The following is a 26,179-nucleotide window of genomic DNA, read 5'->3' as shown; positions in this document are numbered from 1 at the left end:
ATTTACGTGTCATAATTCATCACAGGAGGGAGTCCTAAATAAAACAAGTTTAATCTGCTAAGTGCCAGACTCGCCTGCCTGTTTCTTGGGCCCAGGTTCATCACGTCCAACAAGGATGCTCATTTTCAGAAACCACAGACCAAATGAGAAGTGAGACGACTGTACTGTTGCACATAAAGGAAAATAAAGTCATCCACAACATGATCCCTGAATACAGACAATGCACAAAGAAGCAAGGTGGGAATTTTTATATCCAGTTACTGAAAATATGTTTCAAGCAAAGTGCTCCTCTGTGGATTGAGATGGTTTTAATTATAGTATTTTAACTGTAAACATTCAATGACACTTGCAAACATTTTAACTGTGTGCTTAAGAGGGAACAACTTTAACTCCATCTGGCAGCTGGTGACAAGAAAGGGTACAAAGAGCTCACATATTCTAATAGCAGCTCCTGAACCTCTCTATTTTAAGTTCCAACTGCAACATATGCAAAAACAGGACAACAAAGTGAACACTTTTGAAGTGACAACTGCTAAGAACTGCTCAAGCTGTTACGTAGCTTGAAGCTGACTGGTGGAGCTTCAGCAGTCACTCCTGCCTTCAGTGATTTCATCAGCAGCACTGGGCTCACAAACACACAACTGACCTGAGAAGCACAAGACTGACCTCACAAGAACACTTAAGACTTTGCAGATCTATTTTGTTCGTGCAAGTTAGCTATCACTTACACCCCAGTCTTCTGAAGAAAGGTGAAAAGTTTGGGATAAGGTTCTCATACTAATCGTCAGGAGGACAGCTGTTGGGTATTCAGCTGAACCAGCTCGCTAACAACACACAGAAGACCCCGGCAAATTAATCAGGCTGATGCAGTGGCTCATTTTTCCTGGCATTTGTATCACTCTCCCACCACAAAGTATCTATTCCTCTGCTAAATGCAGTAAGTGCTCATTCCAAAAATACAGTCCCCTGAGCACTGGCACGGTTATCAATGTTCCCTGGGCAACCGGGAAGGTAAACCACAAAGATTACCTTTTGGAAACGTTTGTTTTTATTCTTCGGTTTTCTGAGAGTTGCGCTGCATATTTTAGAGCCAACTGCAATCTTAAGTAGACAAGGGTGGAAACGCAATACAATAAATAGGCTGAGTTAGAAAGAAAAACATTTAATCACAGATTAAAATAATAATGCACTTACCTCTCTAACACAGCACAGAAACAGAAAAACATGCTTTTTTTTTTTCCTCCCATTTATTGGCACTTATTTGAAAAGCATAAATATCCAACAGAAAAAAAGACAAGTTGATTTACACACAGCCATGAAACCCCCCCCACTGATGCATCTTTCTGGTAAGATTGGAACAGACACTCGGGGGCCCATTCTTAAGAAGAAAGTAAGATGAAAAAGTCAGTCCTGCCCTCACCACAGAAGAGTGAGCGCACAGCAACTCTTTGGCACATCATCTGAAACTGCAAAACGGAACTATGCCATATTAGATGGCAAGGAGACATTACACACAAGTTCACCCATTGGCCACAGGGCAAAGGACAGTCTGAATAATAACAGAAAAAGAATCTGCAGGCAGGAAGTTGGCTACTGCAATAATTTAAGAGGAATTAAATGAGAAACGAACCATGGCATACCTTACTTGAACAGTGTAAAGCTATTAAATAGGTTCTATTTTTTTCCTACAATAAGGGTAACTAGTCGTTGGTCCTAAAGTCACTAGGCAGTAAGTCATCCATTTCTACTTCTGATGGCTGCTGTCCAAAGCTCCATCCATGAGAATATTTCGCAGCAGAATTCAAAGTGGGCTTCTCTCCTACTTGAGGATCTTTCCAATCTTCTCGTTAGAAAGATTTAGCATTCAAAAAACAAAACATTTTGCTCCGTTATTGACCTCTCTGGAGAGAACCACATGGTCCAGATGCACACACATGTACAAACAGGAGCCAGCTGGGGAAGTTCAATTCCATAATAGGAGTCAACCACCAACATGAGGTTGCCACAGGAATGTTTGGAGCAGTTCTCTATGCTGGTTTACAAATTTTTCCTCTTGTCTGGGGAATTTCAGAGTTGAAATCAGGATGCCTCAACCCAATGACTTTTCCAATAAAGTACAAGAACCCTGAAACGCAGCGGATCACCAAACTCTAGACTTCCAACCAGCACCTGAAGCTTACAACAGCAGAAAAACCCTGGTGCTGTTATTCAAGGCAGTAACATCAAGAGATTAAATTCTGAGGTGATCTGATCACCTGAACCTGTATAAAAGCGTTCATTGTCCCTCTTTGTTTTCATCCAGCAAAAGTCACATACAAGGACAAATACTGTGTTAAAATAATGCACTTCTGGAGTACTAAATACTAAAAACTCACAACTTAATGTTTTGTGCTAAACATGATAACTAATTTTTTCCCAATGAAAAGATTAATGGAGCTTCTACCACTCTAATACATCATGTAAATGAAGAAAAAAAGAAATACAAAAACCCAGAAGGTTCCACTCTAACTTTGGGTTTAGTCACAACAGAGGTCCTGATCATGGGTAAAATCCAAGACACACATCTAAGATGACAACAGACCAGCTGGTTCTTTTGGAATCTAATTAGAACAACAGAATTCAGTAAAGTCAATCCCAAGAGAATACAGGGATCAATTATCCCCCCACCAATACTCTCTCTTTCATATGCAGAGCAACAGCAAAACAACCTAACGCACACTGAGGGAATAAAAACCAATTAGTAAGCTGCTTCATTGGTTTAAGACTGAGGACAAATGTGAGTTATGTCACTACACAAAGCAGCACTTCATATTAGCAAGGACGCTGCCTCTTGTCTGCTGGAGAGCCACGTCTTCCGCACGGATACAACATTTGTAACTTACACCAACAGGAATAAATCCATAGGAAATCAACAGCTTGGATACTGATGTCGGCATCAAATATGTCTGCAATTCAAATGCTTACTGTATTTCAGTAAATGTCATACAAATCACTAGAAACGTGAATTCCTCCTCAAGGAACTATTCTGGAAGTTTTCTCGAAATAATGACATTTCTGGAAGTTCCTATGAGGAACAGAATCACATAAAAGACTCAGTTACACACAACAGGAAGCCTTATCGATATCCAGTCTGTTTCTTGGTATCCATTAGCAGATATTTGCTTCTCAATCAATAGGTAACTTAGCTGTAAGATCTACTGGTAAAAATGGAGATCTGGAGTCAGAAAGTGACACTGGAGAGCCGGTGCTGGCGCCAGCTTCAGCTGGTGAGTCACAGGAAGAGCCTGCACTGCTTCTGTTGTCATCGAGGGTGTGCGCCGACAAGCTGAAAACACAGCGACATCAAGATATGAGAAATGAAGCACTCCAGTTTTTCTTTAAAGTTCCAAATATCGGCGTCTACTCATTGTAAGCCCTTTATAAGAACAAGCATACACCTCTGAAGGAACGGTAAAACTTCTTATCTGAAATAAGCCTGTAACAATACACCTTGCCATCTCTTTCAAACAGATGTAACATCTGCCCCTTTCTCTTCAGCTTACCCCAAAATACTGCACTTATTTACAAGTGTTGCAAGCTTTACCCCCATCTCTTACAAGGTCCTCATGTATCCAGATGCTCTTTTCTGCATATTTCACAGGATGCAAAGCACTGTTTCATCACCAGCGACAACAAACTGTTTTTAAGGATTACCATATTCTAAAATAAGTGGCGAATTACACCCAATCTGCTATGCCTACTATGAACAGGACGTGCTAAAAAGTTGTTTTCAAATACACCTATTTTACTATCTCCATTGCAATGGGCTCAAAGCTTGTGCACACCTACGTACTTTAGATGACACCATAAACAATCTCATCTTGGTAGCTGTCCAGGCATACCCTAGGTATTACTACACCCTCCCAACCAAAATACTAAATCCCTTTGCTACTTCATGCGGCTATTTTTTCATTAGTGCTTCTTATTTCCTCCTAGCAGAGATGGTTGGGGTAGTCCAATATGACTAAGAACAAAGGGGGAAAACAAAACAAACAAAAATCCCCCCCCCCCCACCCAAACATTAAAATCCATATTTAATTACAATTTGAGACTAGATTTCAGAAGTTGCCAGCCATGAGGGGTCTTTTCCTAAAGATTTTCAACTCCCATATACCTGAAAGCACATTAACAAAGACTGTCCATCTGTTCTAGAAATTCTAAAGTTGAAACGAACTGTACTGTCTGCTTACTATGACACCTCCAGTGCTTCAAAAACATGGGATGTTTGCACTAATTAGAAAGAAATATAACTCCAAGTGTGAGCATTGCTAGATGAAAAAGAGACTTGTAGTGCCTCTGATGCAACCTGCACAACAAACAGCGCTGCAATTACCATCCGCCAAGGTCTGGCTGGTGCAAAGCTTCAGAGGAAAGCATGTTGGTGGAGCCTTGGAATAACCTTTTTGGATGATCTTCCATTTCAGTTACACCTTTAGGAAGAGAGAAAGGGTGATAAAAATTACTACTCTGTTAAACCGACATCTTCTACAGGGCAAAAACCAGAAGTTCAAACTTATAAAGTAACGCTCCATAGGCTGTAATATTTAAAACAGGAGTTTGAAGCTGAAATTGTAAAGGTTATTTCTTAGATACCTTTTAGCCTAAGCATCAGGAGAGTTTAACAAATAATAGACTGAGGTATAAGTATCAGGCATTTGTACTTTAGAAGAAGATGTTTTCATTTAATTCAGCTCAATCAGTTCACTGACTTCTACCAGCAAAGCAGAGAAGCTGAGAAAAGTCAAGCTGTTTTTCCTCTCGTAATTAATGAAAATGAAGTTCGGGATTAATTATCATTAAACTTATCATTAAACAACTACAGCAATGCAGACACATTGGGTCAGAAGCAGCTTTACTGAACAGTACATACTAATTTACTGCTTCATGACCATAAACAGTTCTATTTGTTTTGTAATCTGTAACACCCTCTATTTCCAGTCACTCTGCATCAGCCAGTGGAACAGAATTATGAAGAGCTATATATGAATTATAGTAAAAGTAACCACTTTGCCTGCTGTCCCAGACAAAAACAAATACTGTACCTTTTCTTTTTATTGGCCCAAGAACACTTGGTCGAATGCAGTTAATTGGACTCTGGCTTCTCCTGCTAAAAAGACAACAGATGCTATACTGATATCACCATTAACACAGAAAGCCTGAAAACATGTGAAGAATCATAAGACTTTCAGATAACAAAGTGCTAAATGGAATACAGTAAGAAAATAGGCATTAAAACAGCCTCTCCAAAACAGTTTTCTGTCATTTTATTTGCATTTATTTAAAAGAGACCTGGGAGCACAGACCTTCATAGAAAAGGTTAGGTCTCAGTATTTCGCAGTCTGAAAGCTCAGGCATTACTTTCCTTAAATGTCATGGCCCAATGAAACGTAATGGTTTTCTGCCTACATCACTCAGAACAAAACTTAAATCTGTTGGATTTTTCCCCTTAAAATTCAATCTAGTTACTCAAAAAGTGATTAAGAGCAATACAGAGATCATATCACAAAGACAGATGCTGAAATGTAGCCCACTTCCCTGCTGTTATAAGGATTTCAACAGCCATTTTAAGACGCTGTAAAATCTGATGTTCAGATGAGTATATCAAGTTGTATTTAAGGAACATACTCTAACTATTTACATAACATTTTGGTATTTCAAAAGCCTTGTGTGAATAAGCTGTGCCAGTTTCCTATTACTGATATAAACTGGAACTTACCTTGAAAATCGCCTTGTTGGACTTGGGCTAGGGCTTGGAGGTAATCCACTGCTACTCACCAGACTTTGCAAAGATGGTGAGAAGCATTGCTGAGAGCAGAAGTTTTGTGTTATTTACACGTAGTATCACACCTATACGGTAGAATCCAATCCTTATGCAGGTAAATTAGCAACCCATTACAAATTTAAAGCAAGCCATCTAGATGGCTATACCGAGATAGCGCTTTTGGTTACTGAGAAAGAAACTGAAGTTGGACAGGTTCCATTTTCATGCAGAATGCATGCAAGTTGACAAGCATTTATTCCATCTCAGGCTGGTTAAACACACTAGTTAATAAAACAAGAATGTGTGCCTCCTCCTCTTGTTTTAAGTTGAAAGCATATTCAATTCCTTTACCACAGACCAGCGGTGGAACACTCCACAAATTCACATCTACACAACATACAGCTGCTAGCTGGGAGTTTCAGTTTTGGAGTTTTAGGAGGGTTGGGTTTTTCGGTTTGCTCTAGTTTTTGGTTTGCAGCTGATGTAGAAAGGAGCAGGTGGCTCTTTTGCTACTAATTGGATTGAATTTAGTTAGCACTGCTCAGGACAAAACTTTTATTACCACGTTTTGCTCACCTTCCCTATTCCTCTGGTAGGTGAAGGAGCTGGAGAGACTGGGACAAAGTCTACTTGCTTTGGTGATGATGATTTTTCAAAATCATTGTTACTCTGTAAACAGTGCATACAGTTAACGTCGTGAGCAAGTATCTTCACATGAGAAGGGCTGCTTCATGTAGAACTGAGCATGATTCAAAAGTTATCAGCCTTCATCCTCGTGATTTTTTTTTCCCTTAGGCAACTATTTATAAAACAAGCCTTAAGCATTACTTGTTAAGTATTAGAACACGGAAGAAAATTTGGACATGCAGACATCCATGCAGTTTTCTTTTGACATTCCAGCCCAAGGAACCCACAGGTATCCCTGAGCAACTGACAACTGTGTGCCTTACTAGCGTGAAAAACTGCTGGTCAAAAGCAGTGATACATTAACCACCTTCATTGTGCTTAAGCTATACAAAAAAAAGTTGATGCAAGTTTCTCTAGTGTCCTGATACTGATAACAGAAATACAAATTAAAGCACAAACGCATTACCAGGCTCAAGCTCTCCTCCCATGACTGGCTCATCTGCATTGCTACTTGCACTTCTCTATAAAGAAGAAAAGAAACGTATTGCCCTAGGCCCATAGAAGACCGGATTAAGTAAGCTAGCTTTTCTTAACGCTTACCTTTCATGTACTGTTTCTCTGTTCATCAAGTTCATTCCTTCTTCCTAAAAAGTAGATGAAAAATTAAGACAAAAAAAATGCTTTGCTACAGAAAAATCAGGAAAAAGTGATTTTATTTCACTTCAGCATAGAGATTTTATTTAACTTAGTTAAGTAATGATAACCTCAAGCTCTCACAAGACAAAGAGACCTGAGAGGGAGAAAAAAGGAAAGAAACATGTCAAGAGAGACCATCAAGAAGTCCTTATGGGAGTTGGCTGTTTTTCACACTGTTTTTTTAATTTATTTTCATTTCTATTTAAAAAAGTGCTTCAAATGCAGAACAACACCAACCAAAAATCCTACACGTGCTGGAGTTTCTTTATGCACTCTTGCAGAACATTATTTCTTAAAGTAGAAACATGTTTAAGGACACAACTGGATTGACAGAATAAGGAATACCCCTTATTCTATGTACTAGTATCCAACCAGATTGCATTGCATTGCTATACAGTATATGCAATAAATTTGGGATTTGGTGTTTTCTTCTAAAACATTCATACAATATTATTAAAACAGATCAGAGATGAAGTATTAAACAAACATTAACATGACTCAATCCCCTCTTAGGTATGTGTGCACCATTCCTTAAAACTAAATGAATACTATGCAGTCACTTGAGCAAAGGGATAAATTCCCCAGTTCAGTCCAGTTTGAGAATATAAGCTGAACTAAACACATCCACAATGTTCATCTTATGTAGGGAGAGCCTTACTAACACAGTTAGTTGTGTGCTTTGCTGGGATTTGAAAGAGATGAGAAGTGGAGCACATTGTTCCCATGTGTGCTGGGAAGCACTCAGCACAGAGAATTTCAACTTGTGAATTTAACCACCAAATACAAGTTAGGAAATGTCAGCACTCAATAAATTTATGGAATAATGTTGAACACAGAAAATATCTGAACTCAAAACAATTTGAATGATCAAACTTTATTTCATGTAATAAATATAGCAGAGAAACCACAGTCTCCTTGCACACATCATATTCACATATTTCTCCTAAGATTTTCTATATTGATAAAAACAGCTTTAAAACTGACTTGAGTGCTTCAGAATCTCTTGAAGCCAGTACACTGTTTACATAGTAAACAAAAGCAGCTGTCTTGTTCAGTGTTACTAATGCACGCACCTTAAATATCCGAGGGGGATGCAGAAGCACCGTACATCAGTTCAGACATCATACCCTGAAAATGCTGTCTGAAACTTCTGTTTTTACAAAGAGAACTAGCATATCCATTGAAAACTTGAAAGTTAAGAGCAAAATCAAGCACCTTCAAGCTAGTTTTGTAAGTACCTGACCGCCAAGAAGTCAATCACATGAATGGCTTGGGTTGGAACGGACCTCAAAGATCATGAAGCTCCAACGCCCCCCTCGCAGCAGGCAGGGCCACCAACCTCCCCATTTAATACTAGACCAGGCTGCCCCATCCAACCTGGCCTTCAACACCTCCAGAGACAGATGGGGCATCCACAACCTCTCTGGACAGCCTATTCCAGCACCTCACCATTCTCACAGTGAAGAACTTCCCCCTGACGTTCAATCTAAATCTTCCCTCCTTTGACTTAAAACCATTTTCCCTTGTCCTGCCAAGGACAATATTCAAAATGGAGGAGCCACGAGAGTTGGAGCTTGCTGGTTTTAAAACATGCATCTTCAGCCTGAGCTGGGCTGTGGGTAGCAGCGTTGTTTAAGCCTGCCCAGATATATGTCATCCCCCCCCACCCCCCCCTCCTCCTCAGTATATGCTCTAACGCCCTTCCCCTCACACTCTAACGGCACAACCAGTGATCTGGATGAGAATCTTATGCAGATGAAAAGCTGCCCAGCCAGGAGAGTCTGAACTATTTTTTTTTTTTTTTTTTTTTTTTACCAGATCACTTCCTTATCCAGTTCTTTTTCTGGCTGCAGTGAACGCTGTGCCAACACAAGTTGTCATTAGCCTTAAGTGTTTATGCTGGCCTGACTGCCAAAAAAGCTCAGTGAAACTTTATTGGAAGGGTTTACATTACAGGTTTCCTTCCTAAAGTGTCAATTCTAAGACTCTTTACCTCTTTCAGTTCAAGTCTTCTTCTCACTGTAACTCATATTTGTCTTTTTACAGAATTTGGAATGCCGTAAACAAGATATAATCTTTACTCTCAAACATACCCTGAAGCAATAGAGCACTGCAGACTCTGTACTGTAGCAAAATCTGAAGTCATTTGAAAGACATTGCACATTAAACACACACCAAAAAAAACACAAACAGCCCAGCCACCTATAAACAATTTCATATTTAGAAATTAGAACTTATTCTTACCTGTTTGATTTGATGAAGACGGCTGCTAGGAATACGGATAGGAGATGATGGCACAAACTGCAGAAGAAAGCAATACATGACTGAAACACACTTAAAAACCAAGGGAGAGGGAAGGGAAGGTGTAGAAATGCAACTCTGTAAACACTACCCTAAACTCAAAATATACGCACCAAGGGTTTTGTTTGTTTAAACAGCATTTGTAACACTCTCAGTACACATAAACTCCATGAAGTACTCCCAAGAACATGATCATATGCATTTCCACGTTGTACTGCTGTGCATGCTCACAGGTAAAGTTTCACTGGTGCCACTCTGGCAGACAGCACGACCAAAATAAGCAGTCAGCTGCCCCCAGTGCCACTGCCCTTCCATTTCTGTCCCTGCACTGCCCTCTCTCTTCTGCCAACACAAGCATCTGTGGGGCCTCACAGCAAACCAGCAAAAAAGGGAAAAACAAACCCAGGGAAAGCTGTTGCTGAAACAGTGGCTCAACGTTTAACCACAGCCTAAAGTGCTTTGCCTTAAAAGAAAAAAACAGTAAGAAAGAAAACCACAGCATTTACTCACTAGATACCACTGATGTGTTCTGAAAGGAATTACACAGATCCTGAGCACAGCTGATCCCTAGGCAATGACATGTATTTACCAGAAATGGCATAGCAGCCCCTGTTGATGTCATTATAAAAGAGTCAGTCTGAGACTTGGAAAAGTTCATACAGCAAGAAGAGCTCCTAGAACTCAGCTAAGCAACTGGGACAAGCACCATAGCAGCCCAGAGATGGGGCCAGAACACACACTTCTGTTACCAAAGCACTCTGACAGCTCCCACCATTCTCATTAGAGTTAATACCACCCATTAGAAAAATTACTTCTTTCCCATTCAGCTTAACACAATGTGAAATATTAACTGAACTTAGAATTGATCTGTGGAAATAAACTCTTCAAATTAACAGCTTCAGACATTTACTGAACGTTGTAACCACCTTTATTACAGCTTAAACCACAACAAAACTTAGATTCGTTTTTTCTAAACGTATCAAAAAGTGCTTTGAAGTACATTTTATCCCCTACATACTGTGAAACTAAATGTATCAAAACAGATGTCAATCTAGCATCACGGAATACTCTAAGGCCATAAAACTACACTCCTTTTGCTCTAGCATGAATACCAGGGGAAGTTGCTTAGGATCCTTAATGCTGAAGGTTAATTATGTTCCAGAAGCTATTTAGATGCAGCTGATCCTGGCTTAGGGCAACAGAAGGAGAAGATAATCTCTAAGTTCACTTCCAATTCCATTCCCCTTGCCATGCTCAACAGAACCAGAAACCAGCCCATCATTCAAAGAGACAAGGCACCAATCCAGCTGCTGATGAAGCACCTGATTTTTAGCATAAGTTTCAGCTGTATTTTGTCAGCATCTGGTCAGCAAGGAGCAAAGAATAATTAATTACAAGCCCAAAAAACAAACTTATATGAGGCCATAGGGACAATTCCTCACGGGGTCGGTGTTTAATTCAAGTCACTGATGCATGCCTTGTGGAGTCTAAAGGGCTTGGAAGGATGTACTCTAATAGAGCTCCAAATGCAAGGTAAGCATGGAGGAAGAGCTCTGTGTACAAGAAAACATACAGTAGGTTTAAGAAGATGAGAAAACAGACACATGAACTGCAAAGTGTTACTGAAAATTGCTTTGCTAGCTCTAAGGACAAAAATTGGCTTAAGCACCATGTTTGTCCTTCCTAAAAAAGTTTCCATTCTTAATAGAAAAGTATACCTCCTCCTCAGCTTCTGGGACAGCTGTAAGAGCTAGCCCATCAGTGCACCAGCTCCTGCTCTCCTGCTTCCCAGCAAGTTACAGGCAATGCTCCCCAAGTTAGAATTCTCTTTTCTTTTTTTCCCCCAACAAGTGAGGAACTTCAAGAACAGAACCTAACAAACTGAGCTTTACCTTCAGTTTGTTTCTCCTTTAGTCTGACCATAAGAATAAATTTCCTCTAAGCTGCAGCCCTAGAAAATACATGAAAAAGAGATACTTGTTTAATAATTTGTTACCATAATAGTCTATCTGGATTGATTTCCCAATAATCTTGCTAAAACTTTACATTAAGTATCCTGGATATGTTACAGACACAAGCCTTTGCTTGTGTAGCTATCTGTCCTGATTTTAAAACAGAATGTTAGCAGGCAGACATCAGTCAAGGAAATATGACTGTGCCATTCTTCAGCCTCTAGCATGGAGCCAGCAGATTACTTCTAAAGCATTGTCAAAAGGCATCTAAGAAATAGCAGAATAACTGCAATCAGCTTTGCAGGAGACTACAACACTGCAAAAGAAACCAAACAGGGATATCCACAAATGAGAACACGCTGAAGGCCATTATGGTAGCATCACTGGGTTATTGTGGTTCTTACTCTTACTTAATGGGAAATTGTTGCTACTCCCCGCCTACCTGAACATTAGCTTTTCCAAAACTTTAATAAGATACTGATTGCAGCTGAGCATTATCTTACATACATCTGTTTTTTCCTAAGGCTGTTTTAGGAGATAGTACTGTTAGTTAGTACTGTTTTAGGAGGCCCTTCTGATAAGGCCAGCAAACCAGTACATGCAACCTGTGCAGGTGTTCTCAACGGGTCACAATCACACCCTCCTATCACAATTCATTAAGTACTAAAAACACAAGACATCATATTTTCCCTGGATCAAAGACGTGTATGCTCAAATTAATAGCTTACAAAACCAGATTTTTTGGAACTGCAGTAACAAAAGTGTGATAAAAATCGAAATGTTTCCAAGAGGTAGAATTACTCATTTAGAGGGTCTCAAGCCCTGTGTTCCATCAGCCAGTTCTATCTCATCACATCAACTGCATATTTCAGCAATATATTCTGACTTTAATTGAATTAGAACTTAAAACTGGAACATGACTGCACCTATGTTTTAAGCATCAGAAATTATGAGCACATCGGTTACTGAACCATAGCACATCTATACAACCAGTTTTATTTGCTAACTGTCTTACTCTTAGAACATCTGCTTGCATTTCCTTAACCAAGTCGTGGATATCCCGTCCCTGGATGCATCCAAGGCCAGGCTGAATGTGGCTCTGGGCAGCTTGGTCTGGTGGCTGGCGACCCTGCACATAGCAGGGGGCTTAAAACTAGATGATCTTTTCAACCCAGGCCATTCTATGATTCTATGAAGTTATGATGACAGTGAAACACAAGTACTCTCCAAGGCCAAACAGCCTACAGAGGGCATTTCACTACAGCTACAGTATACTAATGTCAGAGCAGAGCCCTGTTTCTGAACACATGGTTAGTTCCAGAGATTACAAACTCCCTTCCTTCTTTACTTCAGTTTGCACACTTTGCTTTGGGCCTGATGTGGGTGCTCTAATCATGTCCTTACCAGACTGTGACGATTCATAACCGTGGTGCTGTTCCTGCGGGTTCGCAGAACGCTGCCCTGGAACACCTGTGAGTTATCGCTGTGAAAAGAAACATCTGTCAAATGCAAAAGCCACTGCCTTCCCATCAAAAAGCATCTTTTGCAATAAGCTCAGTTTCAAATGCTATGACAGTTTTCATCTCAAGGTGAAGCACACCAAGTCCCAGCTACTTCTGTTAATTGGTTTATTGCACTGAGCCTAAGAATAACTAGAAAATTAAGACAGACCCTTTTTGTGGGAATTTATTATGTTTGGAAAGGCTACAGGCATGAGACACCATTCAACAGAACAAACTTGTAATAGCATATAACCAGAAACCAGCTTCAGTGGCAGCAGAACGCAACAGTGCAGCACCTCAGTAACTCTTATTGTGAGGAACACTTACATTCTGAACTCTTTTTCAGCAGAGGTTAAATTAAGCACACTACAAAAACAGTTTCAAAACCCCTGAGACTTTTGGCTGCAGCGATGCCTTCAGTCAGGAAGCAACACATCAAGTTAAACGATGCAGGATTAGGTGTTTGACATAAGCACAGCTCCTTTTTCAACTCATTTCTCTTTCTACTGATTCCTAAACTAAGTTCATCTGGCGATCAGTATTACCAACAGCAATTAATTAGTACTTAACGATACCGAGGGGATTAAGTTTTTGCAGTGCTCTAAGAAATGCCACCTGGAGGAATTCTTACCAGATCTGCTACCAGCAAAATGGGGCCGGTAGGCAGCGACAGAGCAGGAGCAGCAGCAGCCCAGGAGCTGAGCTTTGTTCCAGTTTGCTCAACAAAGCCATTCTGGGAAAAAGTGACGTTTCTTGCCAAGAGCTGCAACCTCGCAAGAGCAGCTCTCTGCTGGAAAATTCCTAGCAGGCAAACCACTGCAACCACCTGCAATTGGCTCCGTCGGGTTTCAGTGCCATTTGCATAAACACCTCACCGAGTGGATGCAGTTTTCAGGCGAGAGCTCTGGCTTACCTTTCTGCCTGCCCAGACCTTGAATTAAACAATTTGTTTACAGCGTGGTGAGCAGATTTTAGCGGGTTTTTTTTTAAGGCTTTGCTGTTTTTCTTTAACTTGAGAGTCAAAAGATCCCATTATTTGTAAGAAAAAAAGTCACAAAGCTGAGATGATAAACCACCTCCGGAGCTGAGCTGCTCAGAAGTGTCCCTGAGGAGCAGACACCGCTCACAGCACTCCGGCCCTGCTCAGAGCCGTGCAGGGACGGCTGCTGCCTTACAGTTACACAAACCAACTACAGTTCTGCTTACTTAACCTCGGCCCACGGCTGGTCAGGCAAGCCCTAACGCCTTCTGAGTTACAGTGCACGCCCAGTTGTTGTGGTACGAGGTTAATGAGGTCTCTTCATCGCCAAAGAACGGCGCTTGGGGTAGTAAAACGAACCAAACGCTAAAACAATGAACCACAGAGCGGTTTGGGTGGGAAGGACCCCAAAGACGACCCGGAATTAGCATCAGCCAAAGCAACTCGCAGGACAGCGGACACCGCTCCGTGCTGAAGTACGACTGCTATACCGCCGGGGCCCGCGCAGCGGCGTCACCGCGCGTCACAGCCGCCGGAGCGGAGCGCTCGGGCTGAGCCCACAGCCCGGCCCGGCCGCGCTCACCTGAGCCCGTGGATGAGGGGGGCGCTGTTGGATCTCCTCAGCCCGCCGCCGTCGCTCGGGGCCGCGGCGCTCCCCGGCGGCAGCTCCAGGTCCAGCTCCATTTTCTCCTGAGCCATCGCGGCGGCGGCTCCGGCTCCTCCCGCTCCGCCGCGACGCCCATTCACTGCCGCCGCCCGCCGCGGCTCCTCACGCCGCGGCCGCCCCTGCAGGCCCCGCGGGCGAGCGGGAGCCGGCGAGGGGGGCGGCCCCAGTAGCGACCCATGCTGGCAGCGGCCCGAGGGCCGGCCCCTTCACACAGCCGCTCTCACCACACTCCGCGATACCGGCACCGCCGCTACGGAGGGAGGGAGCGAGCGCGCACCTCAAGCCGGACGCCCCCCCTCCCCCCCAGCACACCCAGCGCGCATGCGCCGCAGGGCGCCCGCACGGCGCCGTGAGCGGAGGCCCCGTGGCGGCAGTGCGCATGCGCAACGTCACCTCCGCCCTCAGGAGGTCGGGGCGGCCGGGACGCGGTGTGTGTCCTCACCTTAATTACCTTATACTGTTTTATCAATGGCCGCATATTACAGAGTCATCGGGGTTGGAAGGGATCTCAAGATATCGAGTCCAGCCCCCCTGCCAAAGCAGGTCATGTATTGATGGCGGCGGAGCCCGCGCTGTGGGCTTTCATCTGCTTGTAGAGCTGGTGGAGTTATGGATACCCATCTGTGTTTAGCACTGAGTCTTCCATCCTTATTTTTGCTGTGCGCAGCAGCTTTGATAGCAGGTATTTCCCAGGCAAAGACGAAAACCTTCTAAAATCAGGTGCTGGGAGGGCCCTTAACCCCCACATGTAAGAGACAAACGCGTATGTTGAAATTGCTGTTACAGAAAAGCATTTGAACAATAAATAAATCAGCAAGCACAAACGTGAGTACTTTGCTTGGAATGGAGGAAGAAAGTTGAGTCCCAAACTGCAATACTGCCAAGAACTGGAATCACCGCAGTCATAACTTTTATGGCATAAACCATTGGAGATGTCTCATCTGTTAGCAGCAGAACAGAACTTCGTGCAGACAAAAAAAAATACTGGAAAGAGTTAGAGGATTTACGTTGCAGAAAGAATCCGAACCCGAGCAGGGCTGCGGAGCCTTCCCAGCCCCCGCCGTGCGCAGCAGGGGCTCACGGAACGCACCGAGGTTCCCTCCCGGCTGCCGCTGGATTCGAACCCGCGGCCCTTCGCACCCCGCGGCTCAGCGCGCACTGCCCTATTTCAAACAGCCTCCCCGCCCCGCCGGCCAATCAGCGCGCGCTCTGCTTCCGGAGGCTCTCGGGAGTCCGTCCGGGGCCGGAGCAGAGCTGTGGGTTTGACGCGCCTCCCGTGGGCATGCGCGTAGCGACGCGCAATGGCAGGACGCGTGCGCACTGGAAGGCGGTTGGTCTCGTCTCCGCCCTGCCTCCCACGCATGCGCGCTGGGCGACGACAGCGGGCGCTTGGACTGCGGGGGGCGTCCGGCCTGAGGCGCTCGCTCCCTCCGCAGCGGCGGCACCGGCATCGCGGGGCGCGGGCGGCGGCGGGAGCGGCTGCGCGAACGGGTCGGCCCTCGGGCCGCCCCCGGCATGGGGCGCTGCTGGGGCCGCCCCCCTCGCCGGGCCCGGCGCGCCCCCGGGCCCTGCCCGCGGCGCCGCCCGCGGGGCCTGTAGGGGCGGCCGCGGCATGAGGAGCCGCGGCGGGCGGCGGCAGTGAATGGGCGTCGCGGCGGAGCGGGAGGAGCCGGAGCCGCCGCCGCGATGGCTCAGGAGAAAATGGAGCTGGACCTGGAGCTGCCGCCGGGGAGCGCCGCGGCCCCGAGCGACGGCGGCGGGCTGAGGAGATCCAACAGCGCCCCCCTCATCCATGGGCTCAGGTGAGCGCGGCCGGGCCGGGCTGCGGGGCGCTGCGTCGGGCGCGCGGGGTCCGTCGGGCGGCTGCGGCGCCGCTCCGCGCACAGCTCGCGCCGTCCCGGGGAAACGCGCGCCGTGTGAGCTCAGCGGAAGCGCCGCTCCCGGTGCGGTACGGGGGCTGTTCTCAGTGCGCTGCCCGGCTGAAGCAAAGCACGCCTCAGCTAACCTGCTTTTTTTGTTGTTTGGTTTTCCCTCCAGTGATAGCTCCCAGGTTTTTCAGCCTTACGTGTTGCGGACTCGCAGGAACAGCACAACGGTTACCAGCCGGCACAGCATGGTAAGGAATCCCAGGCACGTTCTGTTTACCCCTACCGAGGAGGGGGTGGGATGGAGAGATGAAGAAATGAAGCTGAACTCGATTTGTATTTGCACTGAGCGTCACGAGAGGTTTCCAGTCTGAGAAGGGAACGATCTGTGAAGCTCTGAGTAATTTCTGATTGAGTACAGCCTTAAAATTAATTCCAACGTGGGTTGGAAGAGTAAACTGCTATTGCAACTGAAAGCGTTTGATGGCTGTCTGGTTTGTTACTCACAAGGAACTCACAAGTCTTCATTCACCTGTTCGCTTTTGGTTTTGTCCTTTTCCTTTTTGTCAGGGCCACTTGTTCTTTTGCAAAGCCTGATCAGACAGTAGGGATTTGTATGAAGAAGTGTGTTTTATACGCTGGGCAATGTTTTGCCCTCTGTTTTATAGGCCTGGCTTTGCACAGTACTGAACTTCTTAAAGATGTGGCGTTTCTTTTCTCTCCCATTCCTTATTGTCAGCTCAGGACCTCTGTGCTCTCTTCCTCTTATATTTTTCTTTCTTATCTGAGGGCACTGAAGATTAAGGTTTGTTTTTCTCTAAATCTGTGGAATGTAAGGTCCTTAAAGAATGTAGTTTTAATATGTATGTATACATACAATTACTGTTCTGTCACTTTGACCAGGATGAAAACGAGATGGAGTTTGAGTTCAAAGTCTTCCATTGCAAGTTTTCTTAAAACAAATAAGCTTCCAAGATTTTGGAACTTGGATCACTAGGTGTCACAATAATCAGGACATCTGGATTGAGAACTGATGGCCTGCTTGGATGTGGCAGCAGCATCCAGAGGGAATAGATGCACAATAAACTTTGCAATTGCAGAAATAAAGTTTTGTGAAGTGCTGTTCAAGACGGAGATAAACCACTATAGGAGTCAGCTGGTTGTGTAAGTTAGTACAGGAGTCTGCCTTATTAAGCTGTCCAGGAGGGAATTAGGTAACATTCTCAGCTTCGTTTATAATGCCTGTCTTGTCTAAATGGCACACGTAGCTATTTGTGTTCTTGAGGTACAAAGCAGCACCTGCGTGCAACTCTGCCACTTGCTGAGTGACAGAATGAATTTGTAAGCAGTAAAGCTAGTCCTTTCTCTGGAAGGTCAGTGTTTTCTTTTTGCAACGTTATTGAGTCATCTGCATGTAGCTGTACAGCTCATTTTTAATTCAACGGGAATTAGCTGATGCTAAATAAGGCGTATGCAGGCTGTTGATGTGTGCTTTAATTGTGGTGGCTGTCACTTTTTTCAGTTGCTGTCATCATCTCCTATTCGTATTCCTAGTAGTCGGCTTCATCAGATCAGAAGGGTAAGTGCAGCTTTCAAACTGTATATCTAATAACAGAATGAGAAATGCTTATATAACATTAAGTTCTTATATATCGGGAGTCTTTCTTTGACTCTCAAAAGAGTTTTTTTGAGAGCCAGAAAAAAACAGAGTTAAGAAGCTAAAATTTTGATGCAGGAGCATTATTGTGAGGCTTATTATTGTCATGTTTAAGTTACCTTGCATTTTTAGTGTTGTTTCATTAAGGAGGGATGCTGAAGTAGGCTTGTGGCAGTCTTTTCTTTCTGCTGTGCTCCTGCTGTCCCTATGTCAATTCTAAGGGCAAATTCTTGAGTCACAAATATTATCCTGAGTACTTAGGTTGTATCAAATGTTATGGGAAAACTTAGAATGTTTATCTCCTGCAGGAGGAAGGAGTGGATTTAATGAACAGAGAAACAGCGCATGAAAGGTGAGCGTTATTGAAACAGGATGATAAAACATTCAGTTGTTCTCTTTGTATCTACTGATGGGATCTTTTGTATTCTAGGGAAGTGCAAACAGCAATGCAGATAAGCCAATCATGGGAGGAGAGCTTGAGCCTGGTAATCTCATTATAGATGTTCTGTGTTTAATTCTACTTCTGCACTCAACTGATGAATTTAAGGGAAAGAGAGGAGTAACTGTGGAAGTAATTTGAGATAAACTTAAGTTCATCTGTTTTAGTTCTTTTGCTCACTTGGCCTGACAACTTTCCATCAGGAGGTTGTGGCTTGGATTCTGAAGTAATGCTTTATGCCAGTGTTAAGCTTGAAACTTCTGTTTTTTCAGAGTGACAATGACTTGGACAAGTCTGAGAAATCTTCCTCCCCAAAGAGAATCGACTTCATTCCAGTTTCGCCTGCACCTTCGCCTACAAGAGGAATAGGAAAGGTAAGATAAGTGAAACACCAAGCAGAATACACCGTTTGGAATCCAGCTAAACTGTGAGGCTGTGAAACTTCACAAATTGTTTGACAGTTTAAAAAACAACAACAGAACCCAACCCAAATCCACGTTTTACTGGTTTCTGAGAATCAGGTGTTTATCCTAGAGCCTGCAGAGTTGAAGCAGTGTATGACTTCATTCACGCTGCACGTTTTGACTTCTGTAATGTTTGGGTGAGTTAGAGTTCTGATTCTAAGGGAGCTGAAAAAGATCATTGTAGTAATGACTGTGATCCCCAACTGTGTAATTGGGGTACGCTGGGGAAGAAGGACCAAAATCTGAGTATGTTGTATGTGGAGAGGAAGAGAGTAGACAGAGACTAGGAGCCGCATATCTGTGTGGTGAGGAGAATCAGTATATGCCCACTGGTTATGGAAAGGAAGGCATAAACTCAACTGTCAAGAAGTAGTGAGCTTTGAACATGCCCAATTTCCAGCATTTGCCATCAGTTTTCAGTGTAAAGGGAGAGAGGTAGGTCTTGGATGAACTGCTTTTTTTTTTCAGTAGGAACAGGGAAACTGAAATGTAGCAAAGAGGAACTGGCAACTGTGTTGTTTAAATGTGGGCTGCTTGACCTTGTTTCCACCCTCTTGTGGTTCTGCTTTTGTAGTGCTACTGGTTCATTGAAAGTCAGTTCCTAACGTGACACTGCTACTGGATGCTGGTACTATACCTTTGGAATTGAAACTGTATAGCAGTAATAAACTTGACAAACGTTTTTGTGCTTGCCTATGGGTATGTGTGGGCTAAAATCAAGTTGGCTGCAGGGTCACGAAGCTAAATGTATTCTTCTACTCAAGTATATTGTGTTAAATTTTCGGATCAGAGGTATTTTGAGTAAAAACAGCTTGTTTAACAAATGTCTAAGAAGAAATCCTGAGTACTGTACTGCTACCTCTAAATGTGAGGGGAAGAACAGAAACAAGAGTTTTATTTAGAAATGGTGTCTATTTCAGTTTTGGACTTCATGTGTGGTTTTTCTTGTTTGTTTTGTTTTTAATTGTACATTGATCTGAGCAGTATTTCATTTGCCGGTATATCTTTCTAAGTTAGGTTTTAATTCCTCCAAGACCACGTTTGATTATTGATCTGTCACTAAGTTTTCTCTAACTAGAGATATTATGATGGGGAAAGGACACTTAGATATTTAAATGGGAATTCTGAATCATCTTAATGTGACTTCTTCTGCAGCAGTGTTTTTCACCATCATTGCAAATGTTTGTGAGCAGCAATGGATTACCTCCAAGTCCTATTCCCAGTCCAACAAGGCGATTCTCCAAGTAAGTAACTTCTGAAGCAACAGGTATACGTTGGCTTAAATCCCAAGGCAAGCACGAGGATTAGTTAAAGCTGATGCCAAAGCATTAAAAGAGACTTCATTTTTAGAATAGCTGAAGTATTGCCACATAAAAATGCTCTGCAGGTTTGGTCCTTACCAATGAGTCTTTACCTTCACGTGGATGATCTGAAAAGAATCAGTGTTAACTTTAAACCAGACTTAGTACCTCGCAGGGAAATTTCTGGGTGCTTCAAATTAACTTTGTTAATTAGGTAGCATACCCATTTTGTATACATATTATACTCAATCTAGGTACGGATTGAAGCGAGTATGTGATGCAATGAGGACAAGAAAAGACCCTGGAAAGCTAAGTACAAGTGTAGACTGGATTATCTCCCATATAATAGGTAGCCCTCCTTTGTTTACATATTCAGATTTCCTGAGCATTCCAGTTCAGCTTTAAAGAGTGTTTGATATGATATGTTTGTGTTGATTTAATGCAAAATGTAGTGGTGTTCAAACTTGCAGCCTTTAGAGACCTGACTGTCAGTGTTCTCTCTACAGCAGGAGGAGTCAAAGTCCAATCAACTGTATCAGGCCCAGTGTTCTTGGCCCCATTAAAAGAAAAGGTATGTGTATTTATGTTTGAGTTGCTGTAATGTGGATGTCGTTTTGCAGCAAGATGCGTTTTTCTCCTCTTTGTTGTCCTGTAAATATAATGCACTTGTTTCCAAGGTGATCTGGAATTTGCCAATTGTAATTTACAAATTCAAGGTAAAGCAACTAGTCTAAAGCACAAGAATGAAAGTCATTAAAGCAGCTGCTGCTTGGAAGAGGCAAGTTATTCTTCAAATTAAATGTTTATGAATATTTGCATGCCCCGGCATTCCTAAGAGTACCACTGTGCAGTGCACACCCCTCAGATCATCCTAGGAATGTTGCTTATCATTCAGTATCTTCTAAACTTAGTACTGAATGTTTGTTTTCACTGTGAAAGTTCAGAAGGTGAGTGTTTGAGAATGGGAGAGAGGCGGAACCAACTGATCTTCTTTCTTCCTGAAGGAGGGAAACTGCATTCTTTCTTGGAAGTATTCTGTGTTAAAGATATTCAAATCACATTCTAGAACAGTTGTCTGTAATGGGACTGTAAGATTAGAATGTAAAAACGTGTCTCTGTAGCAATATTTGTCCATTTTGGATGTATGTGTGTATGTATGTATATATTAGACATTAACTGCACCAAAAGCATTCATTCTGTTTCACAAGACTTACAGTTATGATTTAGCCTTCCAAAAAAGTTGCTGTTTTGTTGTTGTTTTTTAAGACTGATTGCTTGTCCTATCAGATAGTATTGTGTCATTCATATTAATCGACAAAGGAGGATGCCAAGATAGTATTGACACGAGCGACAAAAACTTATGTTGGCTATTAATTATATGGATTTCAGAACCATACAAAGTTGAATAAAAGTGTATCAGGTTCATTGATGAACGGGTAACAGATATTCATGCTCCTGTGTTTCATTTGAAATGTTTTATGACAGACTGTATGCAAGCTGTAATAAGGAAAAAAGCCACAAGGGCAGGCTTTGCTCAGCCTCTCCATGTGTTCTGATGGAACATCTTATACAAAGAGGAGATGCAAGTTTTCTTAAATCAAGGAATTTTTGGAATGTTACCTAATATTAAACCATCTAATCAATTTAAATGAATTTAGTTGCTTTTCCTAAATGCCTAATGTATTTGAGAACACTTCACTGCTGTAGGGAATACTGGTAGGTGAGGCACAGCAGTGCAGCATTGACTTGGTGAACTTTTAAGCAGTATGTAAATGGGTGGTTTGGGTTTCCTATGCTAACATCGACTGTTTTGATGTCTGTTCTTTTGCCCATTCTGCTTCATAGAAGCTGTCATTCCTTCCTAAAGGAGGGGGCTGTGTGCTAGAGGAAATAAGAAACTTGGGGTGTCATCATGCTTATAAAATGAGTGGTAGTATGATTCTCTTGCATAACATGTACACTGTTTTACTGTCATACTTAACCATAACTGCAGGTAGGTAAAAGGACAAAAAAGTTCTTTCCATTTCTAATGTTTTTATAGTTGAGCCAAAAAATTAAAATGCATTGCAGCTGAGAGGGTTTTCTTTTAAGCTTGTTATTGGGAAGCTCGTGGTATTTCCAAATGTCTATTGTGCAGGAGCTGATAATGAGCCAGACCGTTCTCAGGGCAGATTATATCAAACAGATTAAATGAATTCTGCCTGTCATGTTTAATATTCCAGTGTCAGTAGATGAGTACAGGTACAAAGATGGTCTGATCTGTGATGAGTGATTGGAAATGCATACACATGCTATTTTTTTTCTATTCAGCTTTTATTTAGAAGTGTGCATACATGACCAAATTTGTTTTACTCGGGAGGGTGAAACTGTGTACTAAGCTGGAATGTCTATTTCCATAATCGCTAAGAATTTTAATCACTAGATTTTGGCATATGCTAGTTGCCTTATCTCAACTGCTTGCTTAAAATTAAGTCACAGCAATCAGTTTGCTTTAGATTGCTTTGTTTGATTGTATTCTAAAGTGCCAAGTGCCTGTTTTGATGTCTTTGAGATCATTGTAGCCCCTCAGATACAGCTGAAGCATTAGTTAATTTAAGGAATGGGCTGGATGATTAAACAATAGCTAGAATAAAATGAATTTCTTATCCAAGTACTTGAGGGCTTATCATATTACAAATGCAAGCTTACTGTATTATGGGACAGGCCTCTCTCGCGTTAGGCAAATATTAAATGGACATTCCAGAGACTCAAGTGAGTTTGATTATTTGCACTGTTTTCTTTAGGTGAAATGGAAACTGAAAGTCAGCCAAAGAGACTTTTTCAAGGAACGACCAACATGCTTTCTCCAGATGTTACACATCTGACGGATCTCAGTTCATGGTAAAATATTGCGTGCCACGAAATACCAATCCTGGGAATGCACATTTATTACAAGATCTCTGCTTTCTAGAAAAAAAAACAACAAAGATATTTTGTATGTAGCTTGCTTATCTGCATTACTGGGAACTCTTGCTATGATAGTGTAGTGTGGTAACATTCCTGCCTGCCTGATCAATTCCTTGTGGGCAGACAGTAGCCTAGATTTTATGTATCAAAACTGTCATTCTGAAGGTATTTGTTAGGAATCTCAGTTCATAAGTAAAGTTACTTTGTCTGGAAGCTGCTTCATCATTTCACTACGTTGTAGGCTATGGTCGCAGTATCCGCATCACTTACCTAAATACTCAGAAAATGATTGTGTGAATAATTGCAATCACAGTTTGTGTTGCAATGCTGAAGACTTTTAGCCTTAATTGTCTGTCTCCTTTGCGTATTATGGTCATAAAAAGCTGGTTCTTTTCTGTGTCAGTAGTCAGACACTGAGTGTTGTATCAACTCTGCGTTACTATAATTTCGGTTTACCTCCAGAATTGGAATACCCAGAAATATTTTGTACATTTTCATTCCAGCTAAATTCCAACAGCATCTTTCTGCGTGCTGTCTGGAATCAAGGCTTCAAAATTCAAACAAAGTAATTCCTTACTTAAGGAGAAATGCATTTCAGAATGTCTCTTTGATTAGTGTAACGTTAAAATAGATGCTAGCTAATTAATGGCATATCAGCTGCACTGCTGTTGAGATTCTTGGTGTTCCTTTTCTGTAACCTTTTATGTTCTTGTCCCTGTTAGTTTTCTCTATAACTGATTAAAATCAGGGTTGTAATTTATTCTGCATGTTTCAAAAAAACACAATTCTGCTCCTTATTCCCTTAAGGAGCATGAATATATCTATAACATGCTACAGAAAACAAGGAGTCTTCAGGGCTGCCAGTCTTCAAGTAAAGGCTGAGTGGTAGTATATGCCTCCTACATTCCTTCCTCTGAAGGAGAAAGTACCTTAGCTGTGTACACAGAACCATGGTGCCTGTGTTACTGAATAACCATTTTCTCTTTTCCCCAGCCTGTCTTCAGATATTCTTGATGGGAGTAGCAGCAGTGTTGGCTCTTCCTCTGATTCACTGACTAAAGGCAGCATAACCACTGAGTCGCCAGTTACATGCTCAAACTCATGCTCTTCATTCATTTTGATGGATGATCTCTCACCTAAGTGACTTAATCAGTTCTGAGTCAGTGTTTGGCCGTGCTGTTCCCTTGCTGTACAGAGAAATGAACTCTGATCCTTGAACCATTAATATGAGGATTGTTAAATGGAAAAATTAGTGTAACTGTAATCCTTGGAAACTTTCCAGTGATTTTTGATTTATCCATTTAATGGACATTGTAGACCATATTAATGTCTGGTTTTGCTGATATTATTTTTTAAACAAGATGTCTGCTCAGATTATACTAACTTCTTGCTTTTGAGAACTTGCATACACTTTTTGATTCTGAGATAGGTATCTACCTATTAGTGTTGCAATATGGAGGAAAATATTTCTATGGTTATCGTGGTTGCTGTGTCTAGGGAAATAATTCGGTTCTGAAGGATTTGAAATTACTAACTTATTTTCTGGCTCTTCAACCAGCAAATAAAACTATTTTCCTGGCTTTTTTTTTTTTTTAATTCAGGCATTAGCCTCAAGTTCTTTGCAGAAGGGAGAAGAAAAACCTTAACGCTGCTATTAGTTTTCATTACAGGAGAGCACGGTGGGTCTGGAAATCTCACCATTACATGAAAAAAGCCAACAAAATAGTGAACGACTGTCACTTTTGCTGGCAGTGAAGAAATAACAGTATAAATAAACGTGATTAAAATAGCTGCATAGTTCTCTCCCCACGCTCTTCATCCTATGGATTATATGAAATGAGGTCAATATTTAGCAACGTTTGGCCAAGGAGAATTAATCCACGCCTCGATCTAAGACGTACCATGCAGATAACTAAGTTATTAAAACTACTGTGTAGGAGAACACGTATGGCACCGTCAATGTCTCCTGTGGCATTGAGGTCATAGGTATTTTTGTGCCTTAGGGGACATTGTTACGAAATTATGGAATGTAAACCGGAGGGGTGGGTGGGAAACGTCCTTTGTGTACAGCTTGTTGATAGCGTGCTTACCAGAATCTGTCATCAGTGCTGCTTTCCTTAGTGTTCCTTCCCGAGGAGCGTGCTCCGTTGCGAGGTGCTGTGGGCAGTCCCAACGAGGTGGCGGCCTGTGCGGTGACCTTGGAAGCCGCTGCATTCAGCGCTTACGCCGCCGTGATGAGCAGAGCAAATGGCAAAGTGAACGCTCGATTTCTAACAGAAGACTTCAACGCTGAGGTTGGGTGGAAGCTCTGCAGGTCTGTTTGGCTCAGGAGTTCCGTTGGAGCCGTGACTCGTCCTGATACAGTACTTTGGTCGGTCTGAAGTAAGACGGCAGAGAATTTACTTTTTAAAGACTTTAACGGGGCAAAATAAATCTGTTTGTAATCTACTGTGTTATGCTATTTATTATTTATAACTATGTAAAAAGTCTGTGGTGATGAATTATAGTATTTTTTTATGATTGAATAAGTTTTTTATGTTCGGTAATTGCTGGCTGGTTTGTATTTAATACGCGACGTTGTCTGCTAGAACCATAAGCTTCCATTTCTGAATGTTTGTAACATAAATGCTTTTGTTATCTCCAAGTACAGCTTCTGATCTTTTTTGAAGGCAAATAGCACTGACTTTAAAGGGAGATAACGTGCTTCAAAAGCGGGCACGGCCTCTGGCAATACTGTCTGGCTGAAAGGGGGAAGCCGTTGAGTTTGCAGGAGATGTGTACATACCAGATTATTTTTAACAGTGTTTTCACTGCATTGTAAGAGGTACCGTGATGGGCCAATGGTGGCACTGTTATTTGTATGATCATTTTCACCTGTGGAGCATTGGTTCCCCGCCTCCAATAAATGTGCATATTGTAATATATTGTCCGTTGGTGCCATTTTTAAATGAGCTCTGCAGTACGGAATGTTAATTTTTATTTG

At 42.4% G+C, this 26,179-nt stretch overlaps 2 protein-coding genes and 1 non-coding gene across 6 annotated transcripts; 2 read left to right on the top strand and 1 right to left on the bottom strand.

Moving 5' to 3' along the window:
* Positions 1-1,030: 1,030 nt before the first annotated feature.
* PABIR3 (PABIR family member 3) lies at positions 1,031-14,852 on the bottom strand. 4 transcript variants are annotated; one of them, NM_001031118.2, is made up of 10 exons: positions 14,441-14,852; positions 12,781-12,859; positions 9,368-9,424; positions 7,028-7,071; positions 6,894-6,948; positions 6,377-6,469; positions 5,756-5,844; positions 5,082-5,146; positions 4,373-4,469; positions 1,031-3,325 (listed from the first exon to the last, which is right to left on the bottom strand). In NM_001031118.2, the coding sequence occupies exons 1-10, from the start codon at positions 14,554-14,556 to the stop codon at positions 3,166-3,168; spliced, it is 855 nt and encodes a 284-aa protein (NP_001026289.1). In that variant the 5' UTR covers positions 14,557-14,852; the 3' UTR covers positions 1,031-3,165. The 4 variants fall into 4 exon arrangements, with proteins under 4 accessions (NP_001026289.1, XP_015133745.1, XP_015133746.1 ...); XM_015278259.4 differs by having other exon boundaries at positions 5,082-5,143; XM_015278260.3 differs by lacking the exon at positions 6,377-6,469.
* A 1,029-nt stretch (positions 14,853-15,881) lies between these two features.
* On the top strand, positions 15,882-26,116 carry PABIR2 (family with sequence similarity 122A). Its single transcript, XM_420224.7, has 10 exons — positions 15,882-16,326; positions 16,562-16,640; positions 17,912-17,968; positions 18,355-18,398; positions 18,477-18,531; positions 18,758-18,859; positions 20,105-20,193; positions 20,757-20,821; positions 23,034-23,130; positions 24,190-26,116. The coding sequence occupies exons 1-10, from the start codon at positions 16,211-16,213 to the stop codon at positions 24,338-24,340; spliced, it is 855 nt and encodes a 284-aa protein (XP_420224.2). The 5' UTR covers positions 15,882-16,210; the 3' UTR covers positions 24,341-26,116.
* Positions 23,959-24,103, top strand: LOC112532462. Its single transcript, XR_003075194.1, has one exon. It is a non-coding gene; the product is annotated as a small nucleolar RNA U109 (small nucleolar RNA).
* Positions 26,117-26,179: the final 63 nt, after the last annotated feature.

Source organism: Gallus gallus, chromosome 4, assembly GCF_016699485.2.
Source record: "Gallus gallus isolate bGalGal1 chromosome 4, bGalGal1.mat.broiler.GRCg7b, whole genome shotgun sequence".
Classification (NCBI taxonomy): domain Eukaryota; kingdom Metazoa; phylum Chordata; class Aves; order Galliformes; family Phasianidae; genus Gallus; species Gallus gallus.
This window is presented reverse-complemented; position numbering and strand designations above follow the sequence as displayed.

Bases quoted from the DNA above. Each gene is read 5' to 3' on its own strand.
- PABIR3 (NM_001031118.2), bottom strand. From the start codon at position 14,556: ATGGCTCAGGAGAAAATGGAGCTGGACCTGGAGCTGCCGCCGGGGAGC. The intron at 12,860-14,440 runs GTGAGCGCGGCC...TTCTTTTCACAG, and splicing joins CCCCTCATCCACGGGCTCAG to CGATAACTCACAGGTGTTCC. The intron at 4,470-5,081 runs GTACAGTATTTG...CTCTTCCTAAAG, and splicing joins TGGGCCAATAAAAAGAAAAG to GTGTAACTGAAATGGAAGAT.
- PABIR2 (XM_420224.7), top strand. From the start codon at position 16,211: ATGGCTCAGGAGAAAATGGAGCTGGACCTGGAGCTGCCGCCGGGGAGC. The intron at 16,641-17,911 runs GTAAGGAATCCC...CACTTTTTTCAG, and splicing joins TTACCAGCCGGCACAGCATG to TTGCTGTCATCATCTCCTAT. The intron at 23,131-24,189 runs GTAAAATATTGC...TCTTTTCCCCAG, and splicing joins CTGACGGATCTCAGTTCATG to CCTGTCTTCAGATATTCTTG.